The sequence below is a fragment of the Mustelus asterias genome, chromosome 19, assembly GCF_964213995.1.
Source record: "Mustelus asterias chromosome 19, sMusAst1.hap1.1, whole genome shotgun sequence".
Classification (NCBI taxonomy): domain Eukaryota; kingdom Metazoa; phylum Chordata; class Chondrichthyes; order Carcharhiniformes; family Triakidae; genus Mustelus; species Mustelus asterias.
Genome location: NC_135819.1, coordinates 36,307,415 through 36,325,109, shown reverse-complemented (window position 1 = coordinate 36,325,109; position 17,695 = coordinate 36,307,415). Strand labels below are relative to the sequence as shown.

General features: G+C 45.0%; 2 protein-coding genes and 1 non-coding gene across 6 annotated transcripts in view; 2 read left to right on the top strand and 1 right to left on the bottom strand.

Moving 5' to 3' along the window:
- The window catches only part of LOC144507885 (phosphatidylinositol 3-kinase C2 domain-containing subunit gamma-like), a 256,669-nt gene extending 248,784 nt beyond the window's left edge, over positions 1–7,885 (top strand). For 3 of the 4 annotated variants that reach the window (XR_013500157.1, XM_078235331.1, XM_078235333.1), the window contains one exon: positions 3,228–3,773. Coding sequence is in view for 3 of the 4 variants with exons in the window: in XM_078235331.1 (XP_078091457.1) it covers positions 3,228–3,386 (159 nt within the window). In the remaining variant the exon portion in view is untranslated. Of the gene's footprint in view, positions 1–3,227; positions 3,774–7,569 lie in introns of those variants that run through there. The other variant, XM_078235332.1, reaches the window with a different exon arrangement.
- A 98-nt stretch (positions 7,886–7,983) lies between these two features.
- LOC144507886 (1-phosphatidylinositol 4,5-bisphosphate phosphodiesterase zeta-1-like) overlaps positions 7,984–17,695 on the bottom strand; it is a 73,519-nt gene continuing 63,807 nt past the window's right edge. Inside the window, exons 11-12 of the mRNA XM_078235335.1 lie at positions 14,273–14,419; positions 7,984–8,066 (exon numbers count right to left, since the gene is read on the bottom strand). Of these exons, the coding sequence (XP_078091461.1) occupies positions 7,984–8,066; positions 14,273–14,419 (230 nt within the window). The remainder of the gene's footprint in view (positions 8,067–14,272; positions 14,420–17,695) is intronic.
- On the top strand, positions 10,903–10,975 carry trnak-uuu (transfer RNA lysine (anticodon UUU)). The gene has a single exon. It is a non-coding gene; the product is annotated as a tRNA-Lys (tRNA).

Sequence of the window (17,695 nt, the reverse complement as noted above, 5' to 3'; positions counted from 1 at the left end):
CTTGTGAAACTAATAAATAAACTTTTTTAAAAACTTAGAAAGAGACCAGGAATGGAACACTGTGGAGATTTCCAAGGGTTGTAAGGCTGCAAGAGGTTACAATGATAGGGAGTGACAAGTGCTTGGAGGAATTTGAGAACCAGAAAGAGAATTTTAAACTGAGGTGCAATTAATCCAGCAGCCAGCGAGGGCCAGCGAGCACAGTGAATGGTGGTTGAACTGCTTGGTTTCATTGGTCAGAACATTGAATACAGGAGTTGGGACGTCTTGTTGAAGTTGTACAAGACATTGGTAAGGCCACACTTGGAATACTGTGTGCAATTCTGGTCACCCTATGATAGAAAGGATATTATTAAACTAGAAAGAGTGCAGAAAAGATTTACTAGGATGCTCCCGGGACTTGATGGATTGAGTTATAAGGAGAGGCTGAATAGACTGGGACTTTTTTCTCTGGAGCGTAGGAGGCTGAGGGGTGACCTTATAGAGGTCTATAAAATAATGAGGGCTATAGACAAGGTAGATAGTCAATATCTTTTCCCAAAGGCAGGGGAGTCTAAAAGTAGAGGGCATAGGTTTACGGTGAGAGGGGAGAGATACAAAAGTATCCAGAGGGGCAATTTTTTCATACAGAGGGTTGTGAGTGTCTGGAACAAGCTGCCAGAGGTAGTAGTAGAGGCGGGTACAATTTTATCTTTTAAAAAGCATTTAGATAGCTACATGGGTACGATGGGTATAGAGGGATATGGGCCAAATTGGGATTAGCTTAGGGGCTTTAAAAACAAAAGGGCGGCATGGACAAGTTGGGCCGTGCTGTAAACCTCTATGACTCTGGTGCGAGTTATGATTCAGACAACAGAGTTTTGAATAATCAGTCTGGAGGTAACAAGGGGTATGGGTGAGGGTTTCAGATGCAGAAGAGCTGAAGCAGGGGCCAATAACTCAAGGGAGCTGTATCAGGATTGCAAATGGTTGAATCTCAACAGTACTTCCAGCCCAAACCCATCACCTGGTGATATCCCCCCCCAAGTCTACACAAGCATGCTGATTCCAACCCTACTCAACCACAGTACAGAGTGTGCTTTCGAGGTCCAGCATCACAATTAACCTTAAACGTCAAGATCAATTGAAGCCTTGGTTGTATCAGGAAATGCCAGCTTGCTACAGCTGTTTCCAGCACTCAATTTCAAGTTTCCATTTACTGCACCTGGAGGAATCAAGCTAACATCTGGTTATGATAAACCTAATGCCCATGCATGAACTAGTCTGTCACAGCAGCATGCATCGTGTTCCAGACCGAACACTCCAGTTTATTTGCTAAACTATCCATGTTTTATTTTAAACATCTGTAAATCGAACTACAAGGTCTTTTTAATTATGATTTTGATTATCATTCTCAACGAATGTCTGTTAAAACTTTGCTACAATATTTAACCACTTTAAAAGTAGTAACAATGCTTCTTAAGGGAAGGAAATCAACTATTCCACTTATTAATAATTGTTACATGATTAGAATCTATCCAGCTGTATACAATTAGTTAGAAAAATACCACTTTTGATTATGTTCATTACTTTCACTCCTATCCCTTAGCATTCTCCCAGAACAACATCACCATCCAGAAGAAAAGGCCCCAAGCCCTCTATCTCAATCCCGAGAGACTTTGGTCAGAGCTGAGAGTCATTCTCAGAACTGGGATAAAGGCCGCAGCTTGTGTGTATATATGCAGGCCACTGCGAGTTGAGGCCCTCCACCCTTCTGGGCAAAGCCCAGGCCTCTGCTTATTCCTTCCTCATGGCTGCACAGCTGAGTAAGAAGTTTAACAACACCAGGTTAAAGTCCAACAGGTTTATTTGGTAGCAAATGCCACTAGCTTTCGGAGCGCTGCCCCTTCATCAGGTGGAGTGGAGAAATACAATCCATATCATGACTACCTTGGAAGGATATGGTCCAAGTGCAGGTCAGTGGGACTAGGCAAAAAATGGTTCGGCACAGACAAGAAGGGCCAAAAGGCCTGTTTCTGAGCTGTAATTTTCTACGGTTCTATGGTTCTACCATCTGCACATCTGATACAGGGCATCTTCTCTGTGCTGAGTACGACCTACAAGATTTGGACATGCTGCTGCTCCATGCCATCTCTGCAAAGCAGAGGTTTTTGCTCTCCTCCAGGAAGCACTCTCATGCAGTGTGACTCCATTATCTTGGCCTAGCTCAGTAATTTGGTCACAGAAAGCTAATTTTCAAAGTCTCATGATCGTATATCAGGGAAACTCAGGTTAGCATAGCAAAGCGACAAGTTGATGACTGCTCATTTTAACATTGAGCACTGGAGTGAAATGGGTGATATTCAATGACCTGCCCATAAACACTGCGGGGAGTGGTTGGGGGCGGCGGGGGTTGGGGGGGTGGGAATTCTCCAAGCCCACTAACTCCAGGCGAGTATTGCAATGGCCTGAAGAATTGGGTGTTAGGCAAAAAACGGGTTTGCACTGGGGCGTCAAACCCAATACGATGCTCACGGTCTACCTCGCTCGCCCCGATCGGGTTCCCACCCATGGCAGGTGAGAATCAGATAAATATTCAAATTAATGACTTTAAATATAATTAACGGGCTTCAAGGCCGATTCAGATACCTCCCGCTATTCACCCACATCCCCAGTGGGATCTGCAGTGGGCAGCCTTTGATTCAGGTCCTCACAAATGAGGGCCTAGCGTGTTGGACTCCATACTACCAACCCCTCAGCAACGAGAGGCATCTCCGCCCCCCCCCCCCCCCCCGCCGTACCATGCAGGCATGAGGTTTATCCAATCTGACCCTCCCCTCAGCCCACCCCATTTCCCAGCCGTGTGGGCACTTAATCCCAATTCGGGAGAATCGAGACCTACACCTATTTCCTGTGAGGTCGCCAGAGGGGAAGTGGGGTGGGGGAGGGAGCAAGGGGGCAGGATTATCAGGCAAGATGCCTAATCTCTGGTCAATGTAATATTGTCCACTTCACAACAACGTTGTAATTACCCCCTGGATGGGGACCATACACAAGTAGAAAATGCTCAGCCTTTTAAAAAATAATGTAACCATGACAACTTGCACCTTTACTTGAGGGAAACATCCCAAGGCACCTCACAAAAGTGTAATTGGGTAAAAATTAAAACAGAAGCCAAACAATTTACATCACAAGATGACGACGTGGGATTATAATTTCACATTAAATCTGCGTTTTAATGTTTGCAGCTGGAATACGTTGGGATACCGAGCATTGATCTATCACGCTGTGTCATCCAGCTGAGTGTGTGGTGCAGGAAGACACTCCTGGGAGCAGTAGACATTCCTCTGAGAAACATAAAACTGGATGAGGAGAAGTGGTACAGATTGGGAAATTCCTTAATCTGACCGGAAAGGGATTGGAATCGGATAAGGCAAGCGATTACCATTCTATTACTGAACTTCCTCCATCAAAAACCTCAAGTAGTCACTCTTCACATTCATTATCTTTGTAACCCTTTGGCATTTTCTGAATGATATTTTCTATTGTGTCAGAGACCACTTGACAGCTTTCCTGGATTGCTTAAAGGTGTAAATAATTGTGTATCGGCTGTGTAACATCTGCACTTTTGGGTTTTCCCCTGTGGTTATTTTGCATGAAGATGAACAGTAAGCTCTTCTTAATTGTTGATGTTTGAATAAAATGCCGTCAATACTAAAACATATCCTGATTTCAAGGTAGCCCCTTGGCACTGACATCCAGATAATAAAATGTAATCGAGTGCTTGGAACCCACCTGTGATTACTGCAGTGAACTGTTTTAAATTGTTTGCAGGGCGATATCAGGCCAGAATTCTCCAACCTGGGGATTTTCTTTAATCGGGAACAAATATTGTCACCATAGAACTGGAGAATCCTTACAGTGCAGAAAGAGGCCATCCGGCCATCGAGTCTGCACTGATTCTCCGAAAGAGCATTCCACCCAGGCCCACCCCTCCATTCTGTCCCCATAACTCTGCTCATTTGCCATGGCAAATCCCCCCCCCCTGACCTCCACATCTTGGGACAATTTAGCATGGCCAATGCACCTAAACTTCACATCTTTGGACTGTGGGAGAAAACCGGAGCACCCAGAGGAAACCCGGAACAGACACGGGGAGAACGTGCAGATTCAGGAAAGAAGCTACTTCTCAAGAGTTCAGTCCTGGCCGAGACCCGTGAGATTTCATTTTATAGCTAACACCAATAAAGCTTCACATGAAATATAGCAAGCAGACTTTATGGCTGGAATTTTCCGGCCGTCCACGCCATTCTCTGGTCCCATTGCAGTGACCGGAGATTTGGCTGAGTGCCAAACTCTCCGTTGCCGTTTGCTGTGGCGGCAGAAAATTCTGCTGGAAAATTCTGGCCTATATTTCACAATGGCAAGAAAAAGCTGAGTGTTTATTTGTTCCCAATATGAGTCAAGATAACATGCAGAGCCAACGATTGTGTAGTTCTTTCCCTGTCTGTTGAATATCCTTAAGGAGTAAGAAATCCAACTGTGTTTCTCAATTTTGCCATCACTTCTCTTCAATATTGCACTGATATCACATATGCTTTAATTTACGTGTTCCTCACAGCAGAACAGTTTCCAACAGCAGCATTAACAAAGAAACGTAGAAGATAGGAGCAGGAGGAGGCCATTTGGCCCTTCGAGCCTGCTCCGCCATTCATTATGATCATGGCTGATCATCCAACTCAATAGCCTAATCCTGCTTTTTCCCCAAAACCTTTGATCCCATTCGCCCCATTCCAGCCGCCTCTTGAATACATTCAATGTTTTGGCATCAACTACTTCCTGTGATAATGAGGATTGTAATGGTGCTTTTTATGAGATCATTTCTGTTTTGATATTGTTGTCCTAAATATGTCTATTATGCTTACACTTAGCCTTTATTTTTGGTTCACTCATTTTTTCCCCAGGAAACTCCAGTCCCAGTCTTAAATTTGAACCCCTCAATATTATCTCAGTCAGACAGCTAGTCAGAATTCAGTTACACCCTGACTTTATACAACCTAGTATTTTCCCATCCAGTTTTGCGCTGACATCTTACAGGTAGATAGGCTGGTGAAGAAGGCATTTGGCACACTTGCCTTCATTAGTCAGAGCATTGATACAGGAGTTGGGATATTTTACAAATGTACAAGGCATTGGTGAAGCCATATTTGGAGTACTGCAGACAATTCTGATTACCCTGCTACAGGAAGGCTGTTAGTAAATTGGAAAGGATGCAAAAAAGCTTTACAAAGACATTACTGGGACTGAAAGGTTTGAATTATAAAGAGAGGCTGGAAAGACTGGGACTTTTTTTCCCCTGGAGTGTAGGAGGATGAGGGGTGACCTTATAGAGGTTTATAAAATCATGAGGGGCTTAGATAAGATGAATAGCCAAGGTATTTTCCCCAGGGTAGGGGAATCCAAAACTAGAGGGCATAGGTTTAAGGTGAGGGGGGAAAGATTTAAAAGGGACCTGAGGGGCAAATTTTTCCATACAGAGGGTGGTGCGTGTATGGAATGAGCTGCCAGAGGAGGTGGTAGAGGGGGTACAATTACAACATTTCAAAGATATTTGGACAGGTAGATGGACAGGAAAGGGTTAGAGAGATATGGGTCAAATGCAAGCAAATGGGACTAGTTCAGTTTAGGAAACCTGGTTGGCATGGATGAGTTGGGCCGAAGGGCCTGTTTCTGTGCTGTATATCTCTATGACCCAGCTCCACTGTGCAAGTTGACGGTATTTTTCCGAACTCATTTTAAATGTAACAGTCTGAATTTTCCCCGGGCTACGAAGATGGCCTTTCGAGATGGCGTCTTGAGGAAATTGGGAATGCCGGTAGGTTACCTGGCGTGTTCCCATTTCCGAGTGCTTTTCTTGAAAGCAGACCAGCAGGTTTGACGGCAACCCACTCGATAGCAGCAAGATCCTTTTTAAGGACAGTAATAACCCACTTACCTACAATTTTTCAGACCGTAAAGCATTTCCCTGAATGTCTGCTCTGTCGGGAACCCACTAATGGATCAGGGCTGGCTTCGCAGTGGGAGTTCTGAGCTGGCATTATTTCACGAGATGAGTCTATCCTCAGGCAGCTAGCTTTGCTATGCAGCTGCTCCATGGAGACTGATGTCTCCTCTAAGACTATCCTCCTGCTGCAATGGCAGCTGTTTCCCCCGCTGCCCTCCATGCTGCAGCTGCCACCCCTGCTGATGGCCTGGCATCACCCTGTGAAGGCAGTCGGCAGTCTCGCCCATGGGCAGTGCTGATGGCACCCCTTCCAAAGCTGGAACGTGGTCACCCTCCCTAATCGGATAGGGTTCTCGTTGGTGGCTCCTTCCAGGTTCCCAACCCAGCACCCATCTTGACATTGTGTTTGTGACTCCCTCAGGCATATTCAAAGCCCAATGAATCTGGTTTGCAAGGCGTTGCTGACAGCTGTAAGAATGCTTTCAGTTAAAATATACATCTTACAAGTCTCCTCAGTTTAGTTTGAAGTTGTTCCAGTGTGACAGTGCCGGACAGTGGGAAGGTTTGTTTAAGAAGCGGAGAATTGGGCAGCATTGTAGATGGTATTGAGGACAGCATAAAATTACAACAGGATATTGATCGGTTGGGTGAATGGACTAAGCTGTGCAAATGGATTTTAATATAAGTGTGAAGTTATCCATTTCAGATCATAAAAGGATAGATCAGGGTGTTCTTTCAAAGGCACAAAGTTAAACTCAATGGATGTCCAATGAGGTTTGGGGGTTCAGGTCCATAGCTCCTTAAAATGCCACGTACAGGTGCAGAAAATGGTCAAGAAGGCCAACGAATTGCAGGCCTTCATATCTAAAGGACTGGAGTATGGGGCTACAGATGTTACACTGCAGTTGTACAAAACCCTAGTTAGACCCCACTTAGAGTACTGTGAGCAGGTATGGGCACCACACCTTGGGAAGGATGTTTTGACCCTGGAGAGAGTTCAACGCAGGTTTACCAGAATGATACCTGGACTTCAGGCGTTAAGTTATGAGGAGAGATTAGACAAATTAGGCCTTTATTCTCTCGAATTCAGAAGGTTGAGGATTATCTGATAGAATATTTAGATTCTATTAGTTAACCCTTTTATTTGGATAATAAATATTTGCAGGGAAGGACAGGTGGAAAAGGATAAACTGCTCCCACTGGTTGTCGGCTCTCGAACCATGGGCCATAATCTAAAAATTAGAGCCATGCCGTTCAGGAGAGATGTTCGAAAACACTTCTGCACGGAAAGAGCAGTGGGGGTTTGGAACTCTCTTCCTCAAACAGTGGCTGGTTCAGTTGTTAGGTTTCAGTCTGAGATTATAGGCAATTTTTTATTGAGCAGCGGTATCAAGGGGCCCAGGGCAGGTATATGGAGTTAGGCCACAGCCATGATCTGATTGAATGGTGCGGGGTGGGCTCAAGGGGTTGAATAGCCTACTCCTGTTCCTATGTTCCTAACTGCTGTGGCTGTTACAAGAGCCTCTCCATCATCTATCATGTATTACGTTATTGCTTATACTAACCGTTCCGTATCATCATTGCAGCCATATCCCCAATCCAGACTGGCAGAGAAAGGTACCCAACAGAAATAAAGTGGCTCTTCCCAGTAAATACCAGAGGATAATGAAGCCCAGATTGCTCTGCTGTATCCTGGCATGGAGATGAGGGGACTGAGGTACTTGCTTGACCTTCAGATACTCACAACTCTCATTCCAATTGGTCACCCGTTAACAATGGCACAGGGCATTTAACTTTTATATTAGCATGACTCTTAATCGTTCAACAATGTAAACTAGTACCTCATTGTTTTTATCTGCACTATTACTAACTTGATCTCTAAGAGTTACAAAATAAACCACCAAACAAAATTCTGGAGTTGTGAACTGTATTTGGATATAATATGTGAAAATGGTATGCATAGATCAGAAACAAGGAGCTTCCATTTGATGATAGACCTTCTAGGCATACCAAACATACACAAACAGCATCGCTGGAGCAAGACTTAAACCATTGGAGCTCAATAGTGGAATGATACGATAACCTAAGAAAGAAGCATTGAACAATGGTTAGGATATGGTTTCGAAATCTTTACAACTGACAAAAATACTTATGTCACATCAATTAAGACTACTGTCCAATATGCGTTTTGGACTTGGTCCCCTGGTTGTATAGCCTTGCCTACAGTGACTGGAACTGTGACCCACTGGTAAATGGAAGGTAGGTTCTGCTCAACAGAGAAAGAAAAAGAAGAAAAGAAAATCACAGGCCGAGTTCCAAACCACACATGTGAGACAGACAGGCAGTAAAAGACCAGTTGGATGATCAAGCCTGCCCCTACACCTCTGGATGGCTGCGGTGTTACGAGCAGACACTCCTCCAACAGCCCCAGTATCAGGGTAATATCGTGGGAAAGGCAACAACAACCTTCACCTGCTCTTGCTCACATTTTAGTGGCCATCTTGAGGGAAGAGTCAGTGGAAGCTTAGGAGCCGGTTGCTCTCCACCCTTTAGATTGAAAGATGTTAAGAATGAAAAAAAAAACTGCCGTGCATTCTGTTCTCCTTCAGGGGGAAAGGAAGTGGAGAGGAGTGGGGGGGCGGGGATGGAGAGACACTGTGCGGGCATGGTGCTAGCCTGTATTTACAACAATCGTACGGACTCAAACCAGATAAGCACTTGTGTCACATGAAAACTAGATTAAGGGGAAGATGATTGCTTCTGTCCAACTGCATTGCTAAGTACACGTGACAGATGGTCACAATCAAGAAACACATCCATGTGTCTGAATCCCTCTTCCTCACGGACTGATCTACTCGAACCCCTTTATGGCACAGTCCAACACTCCCTTTTTCCACAATATATTCTACTAATGTTCCCTCCTCCCTGAGTTTCAGTGTGATGCCAATTACATTCACACCATTACTAATTCAGCAAGCTGTCATATTAATGTAATACTTGTCAGATAACGGGTCTGGATTAATGCCTGCGCTCAAATTGTTGAAGCATAGATTTCCAGGATCGTCTTACATCTGGGGAAAGCGCGTGCCAGAGTGAAGTACCATGCAAAATATTGTGGCTTTTTCACCAAGGCAGTTTATAAATTATGCTGACAGCCCTCTAATTGAAAATTCAAACCACTACATTATTATCCTTGCCGAACCACATGCTAGTAATTGTCATTGTATGGTTAGTTTCATTCTAATAATAAACGCCTGATGTACCTACCAATGAGAACGCAGGAAAAAATATTGCGAACAAAGAACTGTACAGCAGAGGAACAGGCCCTTCGGCCCTCCAAGCCCATGATGAACGCTCCATTGCTTTAGTCAAATTTATCATTTAAATATTTGCTGAAAATATCTTTAAATTTGACATTCATAGTAGTTATTTATGAGTTTATCTGGTGAAATGAGGTAATTAATTTCTGTTAAGCCCTTACTTGAATATTTTGCATTCAATTCCAATTGGTGATGCAAACACAATTTAGTAAATGGTCCATTGTCCTTCACCTTTTGCTAAAGAACCCATCAATTAGGCAAACACATGCTTAAATCATTTACCTTTACCTGGGCTTTAGGACATATTTACTATGTCCAAAAGTGATGCATATTTCATTTTATAAAGAGCCAATAAACATTTTGCTTCCAAACTTCTACAAATTTAATTTGTAGGCGTTCTGTTGCCAGCTTGCTTTAATCTGTATGATTTTATACCAGATTGTGTTGAAAGTTTAACCAAACGACTCGGGCGGCACAGTGCCTTACAACACCAAGGACCCGGGTTCGATTCCCGGCTTGGGTCACTGTCTGTGTGGAGTTTGCACATTCTCCCTGTGTCTGCGTGGGTTTCCTCCTGGTGCTCCGGTTTCCTCCCACAGTCCGAAAGACATGCTGGTGCTAAATTCTCCCTCGGTATACCCGAACAGGTGCTGGAGTGTGGCGACTAGGGAATTTCCACAGCAAATTCATTGCAGTGTTAATGTAAGTCTATTTGTGACACTAATAAATGTACTTGAACTTTGAAATAGTGTTGTTCATCTCCGAGGCAGGATGCACGAGACAGTTACTTCCCGTTCTGCCAACAAAATGAATGAAATTCCTGAGGAACGTGTGTTTGTTCATTATATTCATTTTTACTGCCTTTGCTCAGGAGTATATTTTTCTGCAGATTACTTAAGGGCTGAGGTTTCCTTCACTTCTTTGAGGATCAGTGAGTGATAAATTAGCTCAAATGGCAGTAATTATGATGGATTTAGATATAGAATCTGCATCCTTGATACTTTATTTTACCATCATCAATTATTGCGCAGTAGGAAATGACTCCAATGTTTTAAGCATCCTAATTTCGCTTTTCAGAAATAAAATAAAGAAGGGCCCCAAGAACAATCCAGAAAGCAATTCAACTCGATAGCAAGTACACATTTTTGGGTCTTCCGAGCTGTTTCTACTCATCCCACCTGACCTTATTCAGCTGCGCATCTCAAGAACTGTGTAAACTGGACACCAATAAAAACAAATCAAGGTGATGAAAAGTGGTGGCAAAGACACCCAGGTGGAAAAGAAACTTGAGCCAAGGAGGAAAGTTGACAAAAGTATAAATGAAGGGAAACAAAACAAGAGGAAATCAGACTTAAACAATCACTGCATCCCACAGCCACCTCAAACCATTATTTAATTAAATCAATTTTCATGATCTATGATCATTAGTATTATGCCAAAATGCTCCAAATTCCTTCATAAGTACTCCCCTCAACTCAGCAATAAAATTGTGAAAAACTGCAGCATGAAACAGAATATAAATTAGCTGTAACTAGACATAAATTAGCCACCTCCTCCAAGCCCCTATGGTATCTGCAGTGAATAATGGAAGAAGTATAAGCCCAGATAGCTCAGTTAGTAGAGCATCAGTCTTTTAATCGGAGGGTCCAGGGTTCAAGTCCCTGTTTGGGCAATATTTTTAGGGTGGCACAGTGGTTAGCACTGCTGCCTCACAGAGCCAGGGACCCAGATTCAATTCCTGGCTTGAGGGTCACAGTCTGTGTGGAATTTGCACATTCTCCCCGTGTCTGCGTGGGTTTCCTCCGGGTGCTCCGGTTTCCTCCCACAGTCCAAAGATGTGCGGATTAGGTGGGTTGGCCATGATAAATTGTCCCTTAGTGTCAGGGGGACTAGCGAGGGTAAATGCATGGGGTTATGGAGATAAGATTGGTTAAGGGATTGTGGTCAGTGCAGACTCAATAGGCTGAATGGCCTCCTTCTGTGCTGTAGGATTCGATGATTCTATGAAGTAAACTCATCAGTAAAGGATGCTTTTTCTGGGATTGTTTAGGCTGAATTACAGGGAGCTCTGTCCCTGGAGTGTTTGATGCTGACATGATGTGCAACAAATTGAAAAAGTCACTGCCACTCCATACTGACATCCTTCAATTTACTGAAAACAAACCCACCATCAAAAATATCTTTTTTTTAACCTTCCCTTGACCTTTTCCTATCTCTCTATTTCTTTCTGCCTGCCAAACCTATTTCTCGTGCAGTCTACTATCATAGAATCCCTACAGTGCAGAAGAAGCCATTTGACCCATCGATTCTGGATCGCCTCTCTGGCAGAGTATCTCAGCCAGGCCCGCTCCCCTGCCCTATCCCTGTCACCCTACACATTTACCATGGCCAATTCACCTAACCTACACATCTTGGACACTAAGGGGCAATTTAGCATAGCCAATCCACCTAACCTACACATCCCGGGACACTAAGGGGCAATTTAGCATGGCCAATCCACCTAACCTACACATCTTGGGACTGTGGGAGGAAACCAGTGCACCCAGTGGAAACTCACACAGACGCGGGGAGAACATGCAAACTCCACACAGACAGTGACCCAAGGCCAGAATTGAACTTGGTTCCCTGGAGCTGTGAGGCAGCAGTGCTAACTACCGTGCCACTGTGCCACCCAAATATTATAACTTCAGTTAGTATTTTCTTGTTATTTTCAGCGGGTGAAAAGTGGGCCCAAAAGCAGTAACCGCCACTGAAAAGGGCAAGTGAAAAAGGGATTGAGAGCCAATAACCACGATTGAGAAGAACTATCAAATCCAGTGTAGTCTGTGGCTCCAGAGCAGAGCAGCTACATTCTGAGAGAAATGTGTCAGTCCCCCTCCCACAGGAAGATCCCTGTACACGCTCATTGGTGCATCTCAGTCATTCTCTCCCTCTTGGATGGACCTTCACTGGTTACTCTTCCTTTTCCTAAAGGAGACCATGTCTAACTCCTTCTTGAAAACAGTTAACCATAGAATCCCTACAGTGCAGTAAGAGGCCATTTGGCCCACCAGGTGTGCACTCACTCTCCGAAAGAGCAAAGTGATTGGTTGATGAATATTTCACCCATTTATCTTTACAACTCATATAATTCTAAGGTTTTATTGGCTGTGGTAAAGTTTATTGGCAGTAGTAACGGTTGTTGGGAGTAGGAGTTTATAAAGTGTAAATTAAGAGTAAATTAATAAAAATGACAGAGCTGGTGATGTGTTGTGCCTGCAGAATTGGGCGTTCCTGGACACCAGGGTGATCCAGGGCAAACATGTCTGCCGCTTGAGGAGTTTTGGTTCAGAGTCATTGAACTGGAGGACAAGCTACAGACACAACAATGCATTGGGGAGAGGGGAAATTTATCTGGACACTATGTACCAGGAAACAGTAACACCCTTTAAGATATGGTTTCTGGTCTGATTGGCGGTCAAGGAAGGTTAGGGTTAGGGTTAGGGTTGACTGTGACAGAGGCAGATATGGGGACCCAGAAAGGAGGAGTGGAGGAGTCTCGACCTTTGCAATTGCTCAACAGTTCTGGGGTTTTGACAGCTTGCGTGGATGAAAGCGATGGCTGAAAAGTGGATAAGCAAAGTGACAATGGCGCCATGGCACAGGAAGCCATTCAAATGGATGGGTGGGGGTGGGGGGGATTTAATAGGAATGTAGTGTTATTTTGGGACAATATAGTCAGGGGAATAGATGGAGTTCTCTGCAGTCAAGAGCAGAAATCCAGATGGCTGTTGCCTGCCCAGTGTCAGGGTTCAGGGTATTTGCTCTAAGCTGGAGAGGAACTTGTTGTCAGGGGGAGAGGATCCAGTGTCCATGGTCTACATAGGTACCAATGACATAGATAGATCTAGGAAAGAGGTTCTGCTGAGGGAGTGTGAGCAACTAGGAGCTAAATCCAAACGCAGAACCTCAAAGGTAATAATGTCTGAATTATTACCTAAGCCCTGAGCCAATTGATGTAGGGTAAAGCAGATTAGTGAGTTAAATACATGGTTCAAAGATTGGTGTGGGAGGAATGGATTTTGATTCATAAGGGTCTGGCACCAATACTGGGAAAGTGAGTGCTCTACCATTAGAATGGTCTTCACATGAATCTTGCTGAGACTAGTGTTCTAGCACGTCGGATAATTAATGTAGTAATGAGGGCTTTAAACTAAATAGTTTTGCACAGTTTTTAAAAAGTCATTTTCAGTCATTTAAAATCGGCTTAATCACGGGTGATGGATTAACTCTGGGGGGGACAGAATTTTACTGCTTTAGGCCTGCTGCAATGGGCAGATCTTTCTCAGGTTTGAAAGGTGACTGACTTCCTGCAGGGTCGGGCCCCACAGTTACAGAGAAAACCAATTGACATCTGGCCCCTGGGCTCCCCAACCAATGAAGGATTGGGCGCAGGATGACGAGTCCATTCTGTAAGAGGAAGGTTTACACTTAAAGGGACCATGGCACGTGTCCCAAAAGCCCCACCAGCAGTTGGAATGGAGAGGAAACCTGGGAAGGGTGCATCCCACCCCACTCACAACCACTCCTCCCACCACACTCCCCCCACCCCCGCCTCCCTCGCTCCGGCGGTCCTGCCTTGGGATCGGAGGGTCTGTAGTGTACCACAGCCTCTCCAGCTAAGCAGGTGCCAAGGGAAATGGGATTTGGAAAACATTATTCACCAGTACCTGAAATTGGCACTGTTCGGAGCACCACAAAATGTCATCTATCAACTACCATTTGTACTCATCTAACTCATTACCGTGCACAGATGCACAAATTCTACAACAGTAAATCTTGTCTTTCATGATTACATTTAACTTGGGAAGTTTTCTTTTGGCTTCCTGTTAACAGATGTTCAATTGTAAATCTCGATATGTTGTTAGAATTGTCACTAAAAGCAGTCAGCTGCCAGCCAGTACACAGAAAAACTCTGGGATATCTTTACCTTTTTTTACGCTTGTGAATGGCAATGTGTACTGACCAAGCAATTCACTCTCACTGAGGGGATTAACATCTTTCACCGTGAAGCGTACTAAAGCCAATTCTGGAACTTGCACACAAAACAGCAAACAATCATTCCAACTGGGACAGCCCCCTTAAAGAAAGGAAAGAAGAAAACATTTTAGGAATTTAGTCAATCAGAGTTAATGGGCAGAATTTTACAGCCCCACAGTTTCCATGAGTGACATTCCTGCCACCTGTCCACCCACCCCAGACCTTACCCCACGTGGGGGGGGGGGGGGGGGGTGTAGACAGGGGAGGTAAGTGAGGCCTTGGGCAGATCAGCCACCCTCACCCTAACTGAGGCCCTTATTTAGCCAATTGACAGCGTGGGTTTCCTCCGGGTGCTCCGGTTTCCTCCCACAGTCCGAAAGATGTGCTAAATTGCTGCTTAGTGTATTGGGATGTGTATGTTAGAGGGATTGGTGGGGTAAATGTGTGGGATTTCGGGGATGGGGCCTGGGTGGGATTGATGTCGGTGCAGACTTGATGGGCCGAATGGCCTCCTGCACTGCAGTGTTTCCATGATTCTATGATGCTAACCCTGCATAAAATTTGCTCTACAGCCCTCTAGAGCTTCAGTGTTAACAGCTGCATTCACGTGCCATTGGGAACCTGTCAGAATGTGTGGCTGCCAAAGGGAAGAGAAACAGGCATCGTTCTCGGACTCTTCATTCCTGTGCTGTTGTCTCTCATTCCTTTCCTAAAGCAGGGTGGTCTGAGTTTCACTATTGGTCACATTCCCCTTAGGGGGAACTAGCTAGGGTAAATGCATGGGGTTGTGGGGATAGGATCTGGGTGGGATTGTGGTCAGTGCAAACTCAATGGGCCGAATGGCTTCCTTCTGCACTGTAGGGATTCTATGATTCATTCTATGATCTTATGAGCTTTTTCTCTAGTGAAAATAGTTTGACTTTCTCAAGTTTCTCCCTGTAACTATAGTCCCACGTTCTACATTGTTCCTGTTGCAATGAATTATGCCTTATAGGCATCCAATTTAATGGCATGTGAACTGACGCGTTTGGATTTAGCATTGGCCATGCTAAACTCTCCCTCAGTGTACCCAAACAGGCGCCGGAGTGTGGTGACTAGGGGATATTCACAGTAGCTTCATTGCAGTGGTAATGTAAGCCTACTTGTGCCACTAATAAACCATAATCCTATAAATAATAACTTCCCGTCCCTGTCGCAATTGCTTGGTCCTGAGCAAGAAAGGAAGAGGCTTCTTCACTGGCCCCTTTTTGCAATGATGAGAACATAAGAACTAGGAGCAGGACAAAGACATCTGGCCCCTCGAGCCTGCTCCGCCATTCAATAAGATCATGGCTGATCTTTTCGTGGACTCAGCTCCACTTACCCACCCGCTCACCATAACTCTTAATTCCTTTAATGTTCAAAAATTTATCTATCCTTGCCTTTAAAACATTCAATGAGGTAGCCTCAACTGCTTCACTGGGCAGGGAATTCCACAGATTCACAACCCTTTGTGCGAAGAAGTTCCTCCTCAATTCAGTCCTAAATCTGCTCCCCCTTATTTTGAGACTATGCCCCCTAGTTCTAGTTTCACCTGCCAGTGGAAACAGCTTCCCTGCTTCTATCTTATCTATCCCCTTCATAATCTTACATGTTTCTATAAGATCTCCCCTCAGTCTTCTGAATTCCAATGAGTATACCCCAGTCTACTCAGTCTTTCCTCATAAGCCAATCCTCTCAACTCTGGAATCAACCTCGTGAATCTCCTCTGCACCCCCTCCAGTGCTAGTATATCCTTTCTCGATCATGCTCCTTCATACCCCTCTCCCGTCCCCCTCCCCAGGTAGCCCCTCCCTGAGTGGCCTGTGGACCCTTTCCCCACCTGTCTCACCCCTTACCTCAGGACACCTGGACCCGTGTGTACCGAGAGAGCTCCAACCCCCAGACTCACCTTCCATCGGGTTCCTGGCCCTTGCTCACCGGATGTATTTTCCACAATGGCCACCACTCCCGGTGGTGCCACTGGGATCAGAGAGCTGCCGGGCAATCAGATAGTCAACAGCTCTCGGGGATGGGATTTCCTCTCCAGATGGGGGCAGAAGGCCCGACTCCAGCCAATTAACACTCTTCAGTGCGTTAAATGGCTGCAGGGTAGGCATCAGAAGCAGGAATGAGTTCCCCACCGTCACCTCAGTGGGGGGCAAGTGAGGTGGGGGAAACCCTCTCCCATTCATTAAATGCTGCCCAGCGTGAATGGAGAACGAATGGAGAATATGTTTACTAAAACGAATAGTATTTGTACTAAATGCTTAGCTTCCCACAGTTATACAGGCATCAGAAGTCTGACTGATGGTAATGATGTTTACTGATGGTAATGGGGGGCACGGTGGCATAGTGGTTAGCACTGCTGCCTCACATCTTCAAGGACCTGGGTTCGATTCCCAGCTTGGGTCATTGTCTGTGTGCAGTTTGCACATTCTCCCCGTGTCTGCGTGGGTTTCCTCTGGGTGCTCTAGTTTCCTCCCACAGTCCTAAGATGTGCAGGTTGGGTTGATTGGCCATGCTAAATTGCTGCTTAGTGTATTGGGATGTGTATGTTAGAGGGATTGGTGGGGTAAATGTGTGGGATTTCGGGGATGGGGCCTGGGTGGGATTGATGTCAGTGCAGACTTGATGGGCCGAATGGCCTCCTGCACTGCAGTGTTTCCATGATTCTATGATGCTAACCCTGCATAAAATTTGCTCTACAGCCCTCTAGAGCTTCAGTGTTAACAGCTGCATTCACGTGCCATTGGGAACCTGTCAGAATGTGTGGCTGCCAAAGGGAAGAGAAACAGGCATCGTTCTCAGACTCTTCATTCCTGTGCTGTTGTCTCTCATTCCTTTCCTAAAGCAGGGTGGTCTGAGTTTCACTATTGGTCACATTCAGCACTTCTGAACACCAACACAAATCATGGAACTCTCTATATTTCCAAGTATCTTCGAATAAATTAGCACGCATTGCTATCAGAAAGTAACAAACATAAAGGTATTCGCTGACTATTGGCGTCAGTTCACATGCCATTAAATTGGATGCCTTTAAGGCATAATTCATTGCAACAGGAACAATGTAGAACGTGGGACTATAGTTACAGGGAGAAACTTGAGAAAGTCAAACTATTTTCACCAGAGAAAAAGCTCCTAAGATCATAGAATGAATCATAGAATCCCTGCAGTGCAGAAGGAAGCCATTCGGCCCATTGAGTTTGCACCGACCACAATCCCACCCAGATCCTATCCCCACAACCCCATGCATTTACCCTAGCTAGTCCCCCTAAGGGGCAATTTAGCATGGCCAGTCCACCTAACCCGCACATCTTTGGAGTGTGGGAGGAAACCGGAGCACCCGGAGGAA